We start from the raw sequence: 18588 nt of genomic DNA, 5'->3' as shown, positions 1-18588 counted from the left end.
CAAAGCAGTGAGAGTGGTCAGTACGTGTGGTGTGAATGGCAGGTTTAAAGAGGAGGAAATGTTTTCTGCTTTCCTTTGTCCTTGGACTGCTCAAGCTGAACAGTAGGTGACCACTGTTTTTAAGGAACCAGCCCCACTTGGCTGGTTTGCATCAGAGCTCCATTTCATCCCTAGCCTTGAGTTCCTTTTGGTCTGAAAAGGTGGTTTGTCTCATGATATCCACAGCTAGAACATTCTCTGTAACTATGAATTGTTTCACATTAACTAAAAGAGATCACTAGAGTTTGTCAGTCTTGGATTGTTTCCATTGTGACATTCTTAAATTTTTTGTTTCAAAATATTAAAGTAACTCATGTTAGAGACCCTTTCAACATGAAAGGCTTGTAGTTGAGACATTACATATATTTTACTGTTTATAAAAAAGTCATCTATACCAAAAAAAAAAAAAAAAATTAACACCCCTACTACCCAAGCCTGTGAATCTCAGACTTGAAAATACTCGGAACCCACTCTTCCTTCCTTCCTGCCGGGTTATAAGCACTGACATTAAAGCACTGGGCTATTTCAGGAATTTTCAAACACTCAGCCTTGCCAGAAACAAGCAAGAAACACATCAGTTCACAATAGGAAGAAAAAGGTTTATGTTATGTCAAGACAAATTTACCAGTACAAACCCAAGGCATATGCCAGTTGTGAAACATGCTGCTTCTAGAGAGAAGGGGATTATGGATGATTAGAGCACAGCCTGACCATGCTTTGGCTCATCCTCAGACACTCAGTCTTCTAGGAATTGGGAGTCTCGGGTACAGTAAGGCCTTTTATGCCTTTGAACAAAAGTACATGTGGTTCTTTCATACCCTAGCCTTACTATTCAAAGACATTTCTAACACAAGGACAGTAATATTCCAAAACAGTTAAGTTTATATGTGATTCCATAACTCAAATTAATTCTAAACAATCACACTCAAGGGTAGTGAATGAATAGTATTCTAAACCAAAGTTCATGCCAACCTCTCTCCTAATGGCTATTTCTCTCCAGTTTACATGTTATCGCACTCACTGTGAACACACCTTTGAATAAGAAATATGCCTTCCCTGCCCCACCCACCTTCATCCAATTTCATTTGATTTTGATATCCAAACAATGCAGTTTACGCTATGGATGCAGTTCAGAGGACACTGAGTCCAAAACCAGATGATGGCAAATGAGAATGAAAGCCAGAAAATTCATCTTATAGCTAGATAATCCAGATTCTTTGTATCCAAGATTCCAGCACCATGGACAGCAGCAAACAACCAGTTCTATTAACCCATCGGTACAGATAGTACGGAAAGTTTAGGTCTAGGAACACACTTTGGTAACATGACCATTCTGTGTCTTTCACTGTGCTGCATAAAATAAGAACTAAACCGGGGGGAGGTTTTTAGATTTGAAAGTCAATATGGTATTTGCTCACTTTTAAAGATTGGTGCTCTTTTTGGAGACAATACCACAGAGAAGGAGACGTGATTAGGGCTAAAGCCAAAGGCCAGACTCTAGACCAAGAATTCACTTTGGTTTCTGACTTCATCCTCCCATCCCTGCAATAAAGGGCTGACTGGTGGTGATTTCCATAAATCATACAAAAGACACCCTCTCATGAGAGACCAGGTATTACTGAAAGCAAGTAAACTTCAATTTCCACTAAAAGATTTCAGAACTTACCACCCATATATATATTTACCTCAGTGATCAGAAAACGAATGTGCTAGAGGAACTCGGCAGGGAAAATAAAACACCATTGCATTGTTTTCAGAAGGGAAATTAATTGCTTATATCTATTTCAGCTTAACTAAAGTTGTAAAAATCTAATCAGAAATATTTTTCACAGTGGCACATGTTCCCAGATATTGAAATACCTCAAACCATAAACCATTTTTTATTGCTGAAGTGGTTTTCACTGGGTGGAACTAAATTATTACTTCAAACTTCACTCAAAAGATGAGGCCTCTCTGGAGAGACTGTAAACATTATCATGAATAAGCCAGTTCGTCAGATCCCATCTCTGATACTAGAAGGTAGAAGACGTAGTTCTCACAAGCAAACCTGGACTTTAGTTCCTGCAGTCCCTAGAGGCAAGTGCCACATAGCCAGCACCCAGAAAAGGCCACACGAAATGTCAAAGAACAGGCTGAGGTTCGTCTTAACTTCAACAAACTACATCCAAATGTCAACAATGAAAATGAAATGAGTATGAATGCATCTTCCCTACCTTCTCTTCTTGTGACTTCAAGGCGTCTGGATTCCTGCAAGAAAAGAAAGACTTGGTGTTTTCGAAGAATAATTCATATGTAGAGATACTTGAAAATATCTCACCTGTTGTTAGACATTTATTCACAGAACGGTAAACAATCTCATAAGGACAAGACACTCAGCAATGTGGGGTTTATTAAACTCTCATACATACACACATCTGTACATGTAAACTACTTGTTGCTTTGTTGGCTTAAGCAAAAAATACTGTTAATCATGCGGTTTTTAATGAGCGGAGCCAACTCTCATGGTCTTCCTTATGTGGAAACTGGGCTGGTATCAATTGTTAGGAAAGACCTCGTTCCAAGTTGAATTCCCACCCTCCACCTAGACTGCAGGTGCTTGTAGGGCCTGGGGAAAACATAAGAAGACAGGGACCAGAATTATATGAGCAGCAGTAGGTTGTGATTGGTGGTGCCATGGTGAAGACTACCATTGCTCCTGTGCAGGTTACTGGCGTGATCTGGTGACTGATTATGCTCATCAATAGTTTCCAAAGGGTGGGATATTATGGACAATTTGGATAGCCAGTCCATGCCACTGGACTGAATTAACCCCTTGGCTTTTCTAAATTCAACCTCATCTTCATGCACTGTGCAAAGCAATAAGCAAAGTGTTTCAGAAATTACATAGGTAAAACAGAGTCCCTGCATTGAAGATATGCACAGTTGAATAGAAGGGTACAGAACATAAATTACTGAGAAATAAAGGGGTGATTTTGCCTTGATAAATATCAATATACTCACATTCAACTGAAAACATAAGTTTTTTTTTTTTTTTAAAGCACTTTGTAAATAGCACTGAAGAATGGGAAGGCTTTCAGACAGCAATAAGGGAAGGAGGGTGCACCAGGAAGAGAGAATGGCTTGAGAAAAGACAGGGTGGCAAAAAAGTACAGGGCATGGTCAGGAAGCAGGAAAAGACCCAGTGGGAAGTAATGGGGGGAAAGGCTGAAACATATGGTGGTTTCATAACTAATAAAAAGTATCTACAATCCATTATAAATGACCAGTTTAGGAATAAAAAGCCTAATCTTGAGAATAAGCTGAAAATCCATTCTAGCAATTGAAGAAAAGAAGATCAAACACCAAACTTGGGACAACTCAAAATCACAACCAAAAAGACCATTCAGCACCATCACTTTTTTTTTTTTTTTTTTTTTGTGGTACGCGGGCCTCTCACTGCTGTGGCCTCTCCCGTTGCAGAGCACAGGCTCCGGCCGCGCAGGCCCAGCGGCCATGGCTCACGGGCCCAGCCGCTCTGCGGCATGTGGGATCTTCCCGGACCAGGGCATGAACCCGTGTCCCCTGCATCGGCAGGCGGACTCTCAACCCCTGCGCCACCAGGGAAGCCCCACCATCACTTTTTAAACAAATGATATTGTCTTTCATACCTTAACATTCTTGTCTAGCATTCTTATGGAGCCAGGTAGGGGAGGCAATATTAGAAAGGAAACTGAGGAGGCACTGAAAAGATTGTCCTGCCCAAATTACACTTTCTGACTGCCATCTCTGTAATGCGTCAAATGCCCAAGTGGAGCTGATCTCCCTGTGCTATGCGGCTGCTTCCCACTAGCTATCTATTTTAAGTTTGGTAGTGTACATATGTCCATGCCACTCTCTCACTTTGTCACAAGGTTCACTTTGTTATAAAGCAGAAACTAACACACCACTGTAAAGCAATTATACTCCAATAAAGATGTTAAAAAAAAAAAAGCCCAAGTGGAGACCAATTGAAGATACATGTTATAGGGCAGCAGCACATCAGCACTGCACAATTAACCAAAGAAGCTTCCAACGTGCTGGTTCCTCAGCAGCTCAGGGTTCAAAAGAGGGAGCTTGGGCAGTAGTAACTATAATGAGAGATACGAAAGCCATGAAGCCCATCATGCACCGAGTAAACCCAGCTCCTCCCACACTGCTCCTCAGCTCTCTGCTCCAGGGGCTGGCACCTCCACCCTTGGAAATAACTAGTATTTGTTATATGTGATGGCAACTGATTCATATATATTGATGTAACCGACCACATGACTAAATTTCTTATTGCCTGTAATACGTTTCCCAATGATTCTTTTGGGCTCTCCATTTGTATATTTATACAATCTGCATATAGCAGTGATTTTCTTTCTTTCTCCCAGTTTCTAGGTCTACAGCTGCTTTCTCTAGCCTTATTCTTTTTTTTTAACATCTTTATTGAAGTATAATTGCTTTACAATGGTGTGTTAGTTTCTGCTTTATAACAAAGTGAATCAGTTATACATATACATAACTCCCCATATCCCCTCCCTCTTGGGTCTCCCTCCCACCCTCCCCATCCCACCCCTCTAGGGGGACAAAAAGCACCGAGCTGACCTCCCTGTGCTATGCAGCTGCTTCCCACTATCTATTTTACATTTGGAAGTGTATATATGTCAGTGCTACTCTCTCACTTCCTCCCAGCTTTCCCTACCCCTCCCCGTGTCCTCAAGTTCATTCTCTACCTCTGTGTCTTTATTCCTGTCCTGCCCCTAGGTTCTTCAAAACCATTTTCTTTTTTTTCAGATTCTATATATATATGTGTGTGTTAGCATATGGTATTTGTTTTTCTCTTTCTGACTTACTTCACTCGGTATGACAGTCTCTACGTCCATCCACCTCACTGCAAAAAACTCAGTTTCATTTCTTTTTATGGCTGAGTAATATTGCATTGTATATATGTGCCACATCTTCTTTATCCATTCATCTGTTGATGGACACTTAGGTTGCTTCCATGTCCTGGCTACTGTAAATAGTGCTGCAATGAACATTGCGGTACATGACTCTTTTTGAATTACGGTTTTCTCAGGGTATATGCCCAGTAGTGGGATTGCTGGGTCATATGGTAGTTCCATTTGTAGTTTTTTAAGGAACCTCCATGCTGTTCTCCATAGTAGCTGTATCAGTTTACATTCCCACCAACAGAGCAAGAGGGTTCCCTTTTCTCCACACCCTCTCCAGCATTTATCGTTTGTAGATTTTTTGATGATGACCATTCTGACAAGTGTGAGGTGATAGCTCATTGTAGTTTTGATTTGCATTTCTCTAATGATTAGTGATGTTGAGCATCCTTGCATGTGTTTGTTGGCAACCTGTATATCTTCTTTGGAGAAATGTCTGTTTAGGTCTTCTGCCCATTTTTGGATTGTTTGTTTTTTTGATATTGAGCTGCATGAGCTGCTCTTATATTCTGGAGATTAATCCTTTGTCAGTTGCTTCATTTGCAAATATTTTCTCCCATTCTGAGGGTTGTCTTTTCGACTTGTTTATAGTTTCCTTTGATGTGCAAAAGATTTTAAGTTTCATTAGGTCGCATTTGTTAATTTTTGTTCTTATTTCCATTTCTCTAGGAGGTGGGTCAAAAAGGATGTTGCTGTGATATATATCATAGAGTGTTTTGCCTATGTTCTCCTCTAAGAGTTTGATAGTGTCCGGCCTTACATTCAGGTCTTTAATCCATTTTGAGTTTATTTTTGTGTATGGTGTTAGGGAGTGTTCTAATTTCATTCTTTAAAATGTAGCTGTCCAGTTCACCCAGCACCACTTACTGAAGAGGCTCTCTTTTCTCCATTGTATATTCTTGCCTCCTTTATCAAAAATAAGGTGACCATATGTACGTGGGTTTATCTCTGGGCTTTCTATCCTGTCCCATTGATCCATATTTCTGTTTTCATGCCAGTACCATACTGTCTTGATAACTGTAGCTTTGTAATATAGCCTGAAGTCAGGGAGCCTGATTCCTCCAGCTCTGTTTTTCGTTCTCAAGATTGCTTTGGCTATTCGGGGTCTTTTGTGTTTCCATACAAATTGTGAAATTTTTTGTTCTAGTTCTAAAGAAAAAGCCATTGGTAGTTTGATAGGGATTGCATGGAAACTGTAGATTGCTTTGGGGAGTAGAGTCATTTTCACAATGTTGATTCTTCCAACCCAAGAACATGGCATATCTCTCCATCTGCTTGTATCATCTTTAATTTCTTCCATCAGTGTCTTATAGTTTTCTGCATACAGGTCTTTTGTCTCCTTAGGTAGGTTTATTCCTTGGTATTTTATTCTTTTTGCTGAAATGGTAAATGGGTGTGTTTCCTTAATTTTTCTTTCAGATTTTTCATCATTAGTGTATAGGAATGCAAGAGATTTCTGTGCATTAATTTTGTATCCTGCTACTTTACCAAATTCATTGGTTCACTCTAGTAGTTTTCTGGTAGCATCTTTAGGATTCTCTATGTATAGTATCATGTCATCTGCAAAGAGTGACAGTTTACTTCTTCTTTTCTGATTTGGACTCCTTTTATTTCTTTTTCTTCTCTGATTGCTGTGGCTAAAACTTCCAAAACTGTGTTGAATAATAGTGGTGAGAGTGGATAACCTTGTCTTGTCCCTGATCTTAGAGGAAATACTTTCAGTTTTTCACCATTGAGAACGATGTTGGCTGTAGGTTTGTCCTATATGGCATTTACTAAGTTGAGTTAAGTTCACTCTACACCTACTTTCTGGAGGGTTTTTATCCTAAATGGGTGTCGAATTCTGTTGAAAGCTTTTTCTGCATTTATTGAGATGATCATATGGTTTTTCTCCTTCAATTTGTTAATATGCTGTATCACACTGATTGACTTGTGTATATTGAAGAATCTTTGCATTCCTGGGATAACCCCACTTGATCATGGTGTATGATCCTTTTAATGTGCTGTTGGATTCTGTTTGCTAGCATTTTTTGGAGGATTTTTGCATCTATGTTCATCAGTGATATTGGCCTGTAGTTTTCTTTCTTTATGACATCTTTGTCTGGTTTTGGTATCAGGGTAATGGTGCCCTCGTAGAATGAGTTTGGGAGTGTTCCTCCCTCTGCTATATTTTGGAAGAGTTTGAGAAGGATAGCCGTTAGCTCTTCTCTAAATGTTTGATAGAATTCGCCTGTGAAGCCATCTGGTCCTCGGCTTTTGTTTGTTGGAAGATTTTTAATCACAGTCTCAATTTCAGAGCTTGTGATTGGTCTGTTCATATTTTCTATTTCTTCCTGGTTCAGTCTTGGAAGGTTGTGGTTTTCTAAGAATTTGTCCATTTCTTCCAGGTTGTCCATTTTATTGGCATAAATTTGCTTGTAGTAATCTCTCTCACGATCCTTCATATTTCTGCAGTGTTAGTTGTTACTTCTTTTTCATTTCTAATTCTATTGATTTTTCTTTTTTTCTTGATGAGTGTGGCTAATGGTTTAACAATTTTGTTTATCCTCCTCAAAGAACCAGCTTTTAATTTTATTGATCTTTACTACTGTTTCCTTTATTTCTTTTTCATTTATTTCTGATCTGATCTTTATGATTTCTTTCCTTCTGCTAACTTTGGGGGTTTTTTTGTTCTTCTTTCTCTAATTGCTTTACGTGGCAGGTTAGGTTGTTTATTTGAGATTTTTCTTGTTTCTTGATGTAGGATTGTATTGTTATAAACTTCCCTCTTAGAACTGCTTTTGCTGCATCCCATAAGTTTTGGGTCATCGTGTTTTCAGTGTCATTTGTTTCTAGGTATTTTTTAATTTCCTCTTTGACTTCTTCAGTGATCTCTTGGTTATTTAGTAGTGTATTGTTTAGACTCCATGTGTTTGTATTTTTTACAGATTTTTTTCCAGTAATTGATATCTAGTCTCATAGCACTGTGGTCGGAAAAGATACTTGATACAATTTCAATTTTCTTAAATTTACCAAGGCTTGATTTGTGACCAAAGATATGATCTATCCTGGAGAATGTTCCATGAGCACTTGAGAAGAAAGTGTATCCTGTTGTTTTTGGATGGAAAGTCCTATAAATATCAATTAAGTCCATCCTGTTTAATATATCAATTAAAGCTTGTGTTTCCTTATTTATTTTCATTTTGGATGATCTGTGGGGTGAAAGCAGGGTGTTAAAGTCTCGTACTATTACTGTGTTACTGTCGGTTTCCCCTTTTATGGTTGTTAGCATTAGCCTTATGTATTGAAGTGCTCCTATGTTGGGTGCATAAATATTTACAATTGTCATATCTTCTTTTTGGATTGATAGCTTGATCATTATGTAGTGTCCTTCTTTGTCTCTTGTAATAATCTTTATTTTAAAGTCTATTTTGTCTGATATGAGAATTGTTACACCAGCTTTCCTTTGATTTCCATTTGCATGGAATATCTTTTTCCATCCCCTGACTTTCAATCTGTATGTGTCCCTAGGTCTGAAGTGGGTCTATTGTAGACAGCATATATATGGGTCTTGTTTTTGTATCCATTCAGCTAGTCTGTGTCTTTTGGTTGGAGCATGTAATCCATTTACATTTAAGGTAGTTATTGATATGTATGTTCCTATTACCATTTTCTTAATTGTTTTGGGTTTGTTATTGTAGGTCTTTTCCTTCTTGTGTTTCCTGTCTAGAAAAGTTCCTTTAGCATTTGTTATAGAGCTGGTTTCATGTTGCTGAATTCTCTTAGCTTTTGCTTGTCTGTATAGGTTTTAATTTCTCCGTTGAGTCTGAATGAGATCCTTTCCTGGTAGAGTAATCTAGGTTTTAAGTTTTTCCCTTTCATCACTTTAAAATGTCCTGCCTCTCCCCTCTGGCTTGCAGAGTTTCTGCTGAAAGATCAGCTGTTAACCTTATAGGGATTCCCTTGTATGTTATTTTTTGCTCTTCCCTCACTGCTTTTAATATTTTCCTTTGTATTTAATGTTTGATAGGTTGATTAATATGTGTCTTGGCATGTTTCTCCTTGGATTTATCCTGCATGGGACTCTCTGCACTTCCTGGACTTGATTGACTATTTCCTTTCCCATATTAGGGCAGTTTTCAACTATAATCTCTTCAAATATTTTCTCAGTCCCTTTCTTTTTCTCTTCTTCTTCTGGGACCCCCATAATTCGAATGTTGGTGCATTTAATGTCGTCCCAGAAGTCTCTGTCCTCAATTCTTTTCATTCTTTTTTCTTTATTCTGCTCTGCAGTGGTTATTTCCACTATTTTATCTTCCAGGTCACTTATCCGTTCTTCTGCCTCAGTTATTCTGCTATTGATCCCTTGTAGAGAATTTTTTATTTCATTTATTGTGTTGTTCTTCACTGTTTGTTTGTTCTTTAGTTCTTCTAGGTCCTTGTTAAACATTTCTTGTGTTTTCTCCATTCTATTTCCAAGATTTTGGATCATCTTTACTATCATTATTCTGAATTCTTTTTCAGGTAGACTGCCTATTTCCTCTTCATTTGTTAGGTCTGGTGGGTTTTTACCTTGCTCCTTCATCTGCTGTGTGTTTCTGTGTCTTCCTATTTTGCTTAACTTACTGTGTTTGGGGTCTCCTTTTCGCAGGCTGCAGGTTCATAGTTCCTGTTGTTTTTGGTGTCTGCCCCCAGTGGGTAAGGTTTGTTCAGTGGGTTGTGTAGGCTTCCTGATGGAGGGACTGGTGCCTGTGTTCTGGTGGCTGGGGCTGGATCTTGTCTTTCTGGTGGGCAGGTCCACGTCTGGTGGTGTGTTTTGGGGTGTCTGTGGACTTATTATGATTTTAGGCAGCCTCTCTGCTAATGGGTGGGGTTGTGTTCCCATCTTGCTAGTTGTTTGGCACAGTGTGCCCAGCCCTGTAGCTTGCCAGTTGCTGAGTGGAGCTGGCTGTTAGCGTTGAGATGGAGATCTCTGTGAGAACTTTTGCCATTTGATATTATGTGGGGTGGTCTCTGGTGGACCAATGTCCTGAACTCGGCTCTCCCACCTCAGAGGCTCTGACCTCACACCTGGCTGAAGAACCAAGACCCTGTCAGCCACTCAGCTCTGAAGGAAAGAGAGAAAGAAAGGAAAGAAAGAAAAAATAAAATAAAAAGTTATTATAACAAAAAATAAAAAAAATTATTAAAATTAAAAAAGTAATAAGAAAGAAAGAACAGCCAAACCAAAAACCAAATCCACCAGTGATAACAAGCGCTAAAAACTATACAAAGAAAAAGAAATGGACGGACAGAATGCTAGGACAAATGGTAAAAGCAAAGCTATACAGACAAAATCACACAAAGAAGCAGACACATACACACTCACAAGAAGAGAAAAAGGAAAACATATATTTTTTTAAAAAAAGGAAGAGAGAAACCAAATCAATAAACAAATCTACCAATGATAATAAGTTCTAAATACTAAACTAAAATAAACATAAAACCAGAAACAAATTAGGTGCAGAAAGCGAACCCCAAGTCTACAGCTCCTCCCAAAGTCTACCGCTTCAATTTTGGGATGATTCATTGTCTATTCAGGTATTCCACAGATGCAGGGTACATCAAGTTGATTGTGGAGCTTTAATCCACTGCTTCTGAGGCTGCTGGGAGAGATTTCCCTTTCTCTTCTTTGTTCTCACAGCTCCTGGGGGCTCAGCTTTGGATTTGGCCCTGCCTCTGCGTGTAGGTCGCCGGAGGGCGTCTGTTCTTCGCTCAGACAGGACGGGGTTAAAGGAGCCACTGATTAGGGGGCTCTGGCTCACTCAGGCTGGGGGGAGGGAGGGGTGCAAATGCGGGGCGAGCCTGCCGCGCCAGAGGCCAGCGTGACGTTGGACCAGCCTGAGGCGCGCCTTGCGTTCTCCTGGGGAAGTTGTCGCTGGATCCCGGGACCCTGGCGGTGGCGGGCTGCACAGGCTCCCCGGAAGGGGGTTGTGGATAGTGACCTGTGCTCGCACACAGGCTTCTTGGTGGCAGCAGCAGCAGCCTTAGCGTCTCATGCCCGTCTCTGGGGTCCGCGCTGATAGTCGCGGCTGGCTCCCGTCTCTGGAGCTCATTTAGGCGGCGCTCTTAATCCCCTCTCCTCGCGCACCAGAAAACGAAGAGGGAAGTAAAAAGTCTCTTGGCTCTTTGGTAGCTCCAGACTTTTTCCCCAGCTCCCTCCTGGCTAGCTGTGGTGCACTAGCCCCCTTCGGGCTGTGTTCACATAGCCAACCCCAGTCCTCTGCCTGGGATCTGACCTCTGAAGCCAGAGCCTCAGCTCCCTGCCCCCACCTGACCCAGCGGGTGAGCAGACAAGCCTCTCAGGCTGGTGAGGGCTGGTCGGCACCGATCCTCTGTGCGGGAATCTGTCCGCTTTGCCCTCTGCACCCCTGTTGCTGCGCTCTCCTTCCTGGCTCCGAAGCTTCCCCCCCACCGCCCACCCCCCATCTCCACCACTGAAGGGGCTTCCTAGTGTGTGGAAACTTTTCCTCCTTCACAGCTCTCTCCCAGAGGTGCAGGTCCTGTCCCTATTCTTTAGTCTTTAGTTTTTACTTTTCTCTTTTGCCCTACCCAGGTACGTGGGGAGTTTCTTGCCTTTTGGGAAGTCTGAGGTCCTCTGCCAGCGTTCAGTAGGTGTTCTGTAGGAGTTGTTCCACATGTTGATGTATTTCTGTTGTTACTGTGAGAAGGAAGGTGATCTCCACGTCTTACTCCTCTGCCATCTTGAAGGTCCCTTGGTCTATTTTATTCTTTTTTTACATCTTTATTGGAGTATAATTGCTTTACAATGGTGTGTTAGTTTCTGCCTTATAAGAAAGTAAATCAGTTATACATAGTCTTATTCTTTTAGCTAATCCCTCCACCTAATGTTAAGTGTTGTAAACATAGTCGGTATCCTACTCTTCTTTCTGATTTTAAGAAGAAAACCTGTAGTGTTTCCCAATAAGTAAAATGCTGGCTCTTGGCCCAAAGGATGTTTATTATATTAGTGAGATCTATGCATATTTTATAGAGTTTTTAAAATAAATGTATGTTCCAGCTTGTCCCCTGACTTGTTAATTTATTGGCTGTTTCCTTCCACTGGAATGTGAGCTGGGATGGTGCCAGTATCTTTTTCATGCTGGCATCCTCAGTGTTATTTATAATAGCACAGATGTTCAATACATATTTGGTGAATGAAAATAAAATAAATGTGTGTTGAATTTTATGAAATACTTTTTCTGCATTTATGGAGGTGATTCTATGATGTTTTTCTCCTCAGCTCTATTAATGTGATGGCTTATTTAGTAATTTCATAGTATTCAATTATCCCTGTATTTCTGGAATAAGCTTTTGCTAATCATGGTGCATTTTTAAAAATATGCTGCTGGATTCTATTTGCTATGATTTTAAATATATTTTTGAATTAATATTCATAAATGAGATTGGTCCATAATTTTTAGGTGTCATTTTTCTCAGTTTTAGGAATTAAAATTATACCAGTTTCATACAATGCATTTGGAAGTTTTCCTCATATTATGCACTGAAATAGTTAAAATAAAAGTCCAATTATCTGATTTTAGTTGAAAATGAAGTTTCTGCAACTTCATTTCTCAGATATTTACTAAAATGGGAGGAAGTAGAGGGTCAGAGAGGTTAAAATTTGTCTAAGTTTTCACATTTTGGTCAGTGGCCAGCTGGGACTTAAATTCTAAACCCAAAGCTTATGCACATAACAACATTCTATGTATTTAATTCATAAAGATAGTGTAAAAATTAGATGAGATAGACTTCTGCTTCAGGCTGTGAAAGAATAGCTTGCATTAGACCAATCCTTCTGTTAAGATAACTATAAAAGTTGGATAAATAACCCTCCAAAGTTTTTGTAGGCATCTGAGAGCAACAAAGGCAGACAGAACTTAGCCAATATTTGGAGAGAAGAGGAGGCTTTTGAGGTGAGCCCCATATTTACTGCCAGAGTTTCCCTTTGGGGCATTTATGGTTTTACACAGAAGCCAGACAAAAGTAATGTTCTGGAGCTTAAAGTAGCCTTACTGAGTTGGGAGATACCTAAGTTGGGGCTACAAAAGCAACCAGAACTTGAGGGTCTACAATCCTAGAAAAGGGAATCAGAAAGAAGTAAGCCCAATATTCTGCACACAGCTTCCTCTTGAGTTAAATTATTATACTTAAGCTGTACATATAAAGAGCAAGAGGTTGAGAAGCAAAAAATTAGCCTCAAACAGCTAAGAAACTAAGCACAGATTTTGACAGCATCATGGTGCTAGGAAGACAAAAATTAAGCTTTCAAAGGAAGAGTGCTACTAGTAAATGCAGCTGACTTTCAGTTAAGATCATATATTCTCAAAGAATTTCTATTCCTGGGTAGATCAAGATGATCTGCCAGTATTCGATATCTAACAAATAAAAGTAAATCTTCGCTGAAAGACAATAAAGTAGTCTACAGAGTTTACAATTTTTCATATTTTTTACCTAAAAAAATAAATTGTTAGTTATTTCTCCAGAAAAAAAAATGGGGGGGGGGAGTTATTCAGGATCAGCAGATAAGTGAAATTCAGAGTCTACAACCATGATGAGCCATCTGCAAGTCCCCACATGGCAAAGGAAGGAAAACTCTTTTATAGAGAGGAAAGAAAAATGGGAGGGCTATAGTAAACACAGAGTTCATGGCTTTTTATTAGGTGAGTTGTTGCCAGGAAATAAAAGGAGTCTCTTCTTTCTTTTGGGTTCTGCAATTGTCACAGGGTGTCAGAGCTCCCCATTCTGGTCTCCCAGCTGTATTTAATTGAGGTTTCTGTTTATTCATTTTTTCTTTCTTTTTTTTTTTTTTTTTTTTTACAATATATAATGTCTAGCATCCAATCCAAAATTACTAGGCAGGGTGGGAAACAGGATCAAATGACTAAAATCCAATAAAACAGACAGCATAAACTGATCCACAGGTTATCCAGATTTTAGAATTATCAGACACAAGCTGTAGAATAATTATGATAATATGTTCAGGAAAATAGAAGAAAAGATGCTGAATTTCACCATAAAATTTGAATTAAAATAAGAATCAAATGGAAATTCTGGAACTGAAAATTAAATAACTGAAAGATTCAGTAGATGAATATAATAGAAGATTAAAGACAACTAAAGAGAGGATTAATAAGATGGAGTTTAGGTCAGTAGAAAATAATCAGACTGAAGATCTTAAAAGAAAAAATAAAGAATAAAAAATACAGTAGAGTATGAGAGACATTATGGGGTATGGTGAAAAGTTCTAACAAGCATGTAATTGAAGTTTCAGAGGAAATTAGGCAGAATTAATATTTGAAGAGATACTGCTTGAAAAATTTCAAAATCGATGGAAATCATCAAGCCAGAGATTTAAGAATCTCTACAAACCCTAAGCAAGATAAATACAATGAAAATCATCACTAGGTACTCATGGAAATATAGTTGAATATTCAAAGAGAAAAATAAAAATCTTTAAAACAGCCAGAGGGTGGGTGGTGGAGGTGGAAAGAACATATAACTTACAAAGGAGTAACAATAAGATTTGATAGCCAACTTTTCAGGAGAAAATAATGGAACCAGAAGACAATGGAATGACATCTTTAAAATTCTGAAAAAACTTAGAATTCTATATCCAGTGAAAATATGGATATTCATAAGCTAAAATAAAGCTATATCTAGACAGGCAAAAACTGAGTGAATACATTGCTAGCAGATTAATGCTAAGAGCAATACAAGACAACACTCTCAACAAAAGGAAAGTTTTTCAGATGAATGCATAGTTATGCAAGAAGGAATAAAGAGTACCAGAAAGTGTTAAAAATGAATAAATCTAATTTTGCCTGCTTAACACAACAACAATAATGCCCTCTAAGGTAATGCTATTTGTAGAACAAAAATGTATGACAATTAGATCACAAAAGGTCAGGAAGTCAAATGGAATTTAAGTATTACAATCCTATTACTATCCAACATATGGTAAAAGTAGTGCTATAAGGGCAAAGGACTGGGATCACAAAAAACTAATCCAAAAACGACAAGAAAGAGTAGGGGGAAAAAGAATAAAGAAGAGAGAATAATATGTTAGATTTACAGTGAGAAAAGGACAATTTAACAGGAATAAATAGCAATTCTAAACTTGTACATGCCTAACTACATAGCCTAAATGCATAAAATCAAAACTAAAAGAAGAAATCCACAGTGACAAATTCACAATAATGCTTGGAGAATTTAAGAAACCTGTTACTAAATGATAGAATAAATAAAGGAAAAATTAGTAAGGATGTAGAATATTTGACCCTCATGATTAACAAACTTCACCTAGTTGATGGACATCAAACACTGTACCAACAACTGCATACTACATATTCATTTCAAGTGTCCATTCAACATTTATAAAAATTGACCATATTCTGAGCCACTGGGAAGTTTCAACAAATTTCAAATTATCAAAACCATATAGACAACATAAAAGTTTTCTGACTACAGTGAAATTAAATTAGAAATCAGTAACAGAAGATATGGAGAAAAATCTCCAAACACTTGACTCATGGATTTGGAAGTATATTGCATAATTTCTAAGAGAAACATCACAAAGGAAATAAGAAGACACAATTATAGCATTTAAAAAATTATGGGATGTGGCTAAAGCAGTGCTTAGAGAAAAATTATAGCCTCAAGTACCTATGTTAGAGAAAAAAGGGGGGGGCTTCCGTGGTGGCGCAGTGGTTGAGCGTCCGCCTGCCGATGCAGGGGACACGGGTTCGTGCCCCGGTCCAGGAAGATCCCACATGCTGCCGAGTGGCTAGGCCTGTGAGCCATGGCCGCTGAGCCTGCACGTCCGGAGCCTGTGCTCCGCAATGGGAGAGGCCACAACAGTGAGAGGTCCGCGTACAGCGAAAAAAAAAAGAAAAAAAAAAAGAAAAAAAGTGGGGGGCTAGAAATTGATGACCTTAGCATCTATCTCTAAAAGCTAGAAAAGGCCAATGTAAGCCCACAAAAAATAGGAGGAAAGAAATATAATAGGAGCAGAAATCAATGAAACAGAGGAAAATAATTATACCATGAAAAAATAAGACCAAAATTTAGTTCTTTGAAAAAATTAATAAAATTGATCCCTAAGAAGGCTGATCAAGAAAAAAGAGAAAAGGTATACAGAATGTGAAGTCAAGCAAGATATCACACGTATCCAGTTTCTGGGGTTATGACAAAGGTGTCAGTGCAGTACAATGGAAAAGAATGGCTTTGTAACAGATAGAGCTTGATCCAGTGGATATCCATACAGATAACAACGACCTCCTACCTTATAAAGAAAATTCATTTCCAGATGGACTGTAGATCTAGATGTGAAATGTAAAACAATAATGTTTCTAGAAGATACCATAAGAGAATATCTACATGACCTTTAAGTAAGCAAAAATTTCTTAAATGGGATGTGAAAGGCAGCACCATAAAGGAAAAGAATGATATATTGGACTTTTTTAAAAAATGAAGACTTCTGTTCATTAAAAGATACAATTGAGACAGTGAAAAGCTGAGCCCCATTAAAGGAATATATTTGCAATATTTATCTATATATCTGACACAGCACTCATTCAGAATAGAAGATACTTTTGCAGACAAATAAACAAATACAAATAACCTAATTAAAAATGAGCAAAAGGCTTGAATAAGAACTTCACAAGTTAAAACCACAGTGGGATATGGCTATACACCGTAGAAAAGATAACAAGAGAACAAAGCAAAACTAGTAACAGCAAATGTTTATGAGGATATGGAGCAACTATAATTTTCACACTTTTAGAGGAACCAGCACCAGCAGGACTCTCCTCATTGGCCTGAGACTCAGCTTCCCGGGGCTCCTCCCCTAGAGCTGCTTCCTGCAGTTATTGCTCTTAGTTATCACAGCGGTCTTTTTTTTTTTTTTTTGGCTTTTTAACCCTTTATTACCTGTTTAACCAATTCTATTAAAATAAGTAGTACAATATTTCTGTCTTACTTGACCCTGCAATACCTCTCCCAGGTAAACGTCCAACTTAAGTACATTCACATGAGTACCAAAACACATGTCCAAGAATGCTGATCGCAGCATGATGCGTAATAGCCACGAACAGGGAACAACTCAAACGTCCACCAACAGTAGAATGGATAAAGTGTGGCACAGCCACACAATGGAAATGTCCCAGCAATGCACAAGGACCAACTCTGCAATATGCATCAACTTGGATGATTCCCACAGACATAACGTTGATCCAAAAAAAGGCAGACGCAAAAGAGTACGATGTATAGGATTTTTATAAATTTCAGAAACAAGCATAAGCAATCTTTGGTGACAGATTAGTGGTCACCTTTGGGAGTAAAACAACAGGGGGATACAAAGGTGGTTCTGGGGTACTGGAAATGTTCTAAATTATGATCTTGGTGGTAGTTACTTGGTTGTGTTCACTTTGTAAAAGTAAATGGAGCTCTATACTTAAGAGGTGTACACTTTCCAAAATATCTGATGCGTCTCAATCAAAAATTAAAAAATATAATAGGACAAAGTACCCATAGTACACAACAGAAATTTGTTGAAGAAAGGGAATAATCATACTCCCTAATTTACAGATGAGAAAGGTTCTACAGAGGGAAAGGCTGCAGCTTGCTGACTCATCACAGGGTAGCAAGTGGCCAAGCCAAGGCTAGACTCAAGTCTTGGAAATCCTCCCACTATGATCTGCTGTCTCAAAGCAAATACTCAGTGAACGTTCAGGAGACACATGACAGATATTAAAAAAAATGGAACTCTGAAGTCGGATGGATCTGGGCTGGATCCTGGCTTATTCCTGACAGCCATGGCCCTGCCACCTTTGGTTAATTATCTCACCTTTCTAAGCCTCAGTTTGTTCATCTGTGAAATAAGGGCAGGAATGGTACCTTCTTTGTAGAGCTGTTGGGATGATTAAGTGAAATAATAAGTCTGTGCTACACTTAGCATGGTGGTTGGCATACAGTAGTCCTTAAATGGTGGCCATCATCATCTTTATTGCCATTAATGAAGATAACTAAGGGAGAGAAATAGTAAGATCACTTGGGGAGGGAAATGAGTTCAATGTCTCCGTCGATTATTGTGGTTAATAGAATATCTTTTCAGTACTTGAAAAAGTATGCCCCAAAAAGCTGTAGCAGAACTGTACAGAACAGAATTCACTTATAGAAGTGACACCAGGGCCCCAGATGCTTTGCCTAAGGAAGAAATTATTTGCTGCAGAAGCTTCAAACCAGATGGTTAGAAATGAGAGTTAGCACATGGGCATTACTTAATGACTAAATTTCTTTAACTAAAAATCTAATTTTATTATGGTATAAATCACATTCTCTTGAAGTAGGGAATTAATTTTAGATTTTTCATTTACTGTTCATAACCTTTCCACGAATTTGACAGCCAAATCATTTAAAATGTCATTTAACCAATACAACAGCTTTATTCCTCATTCTGCCCTTCCTGAATCCATTATCTTCTACTACAGTGTAGAAGAACTTAAGTAAAAAATTACCATTCCATAAAGCTGTACTTTATTGTGCAGTTGAACTGCATAATCTTTATTTCTGAATCAATATA

At 38.6% G+C, this 18588-nt stretch overlaps 1 protein-coding gene across 2 annotated transcripts in view; it reads right to left on the bottom strand.

Moving 5' to 3' along the window:
• The window catches only part of FSTL4 (follistatin like 4), a 440321-nt gene that overhangs the window by 386031 nt on the left and 35702 nt on the right, over nt 1-18588 (bottom strand). For both annotated transcript variants that reach the window (XM_082835740.1, XM_082835739.1), the window contains exon 3: nt 2253-2286. In XM_082835740.1, coding sequence (XP_082691866.1) covers nt 2253-2286 — 34 coding nt within the window. The remainder of the gene's footprint in view (nt 1-2252; nt 2287-18588) is intronic.

The sequence above is a fragment of the Leucopleurus acutus genome, assembly GCF_964270905.1.
Source record: "Leucopleurus acutus genome assembly, chromosome: 3".
Taxonomy (NCBI): domain Eukaryota; kingdom Metazoa; phylum Chordata; class Mammalia; order Artiodactyla; family Delphinidae; genus Leucopleurus; species Leucopleurus acutus.
This window is presented reverse-complemented; position numbering and strand designations above follow the sequence as displayed.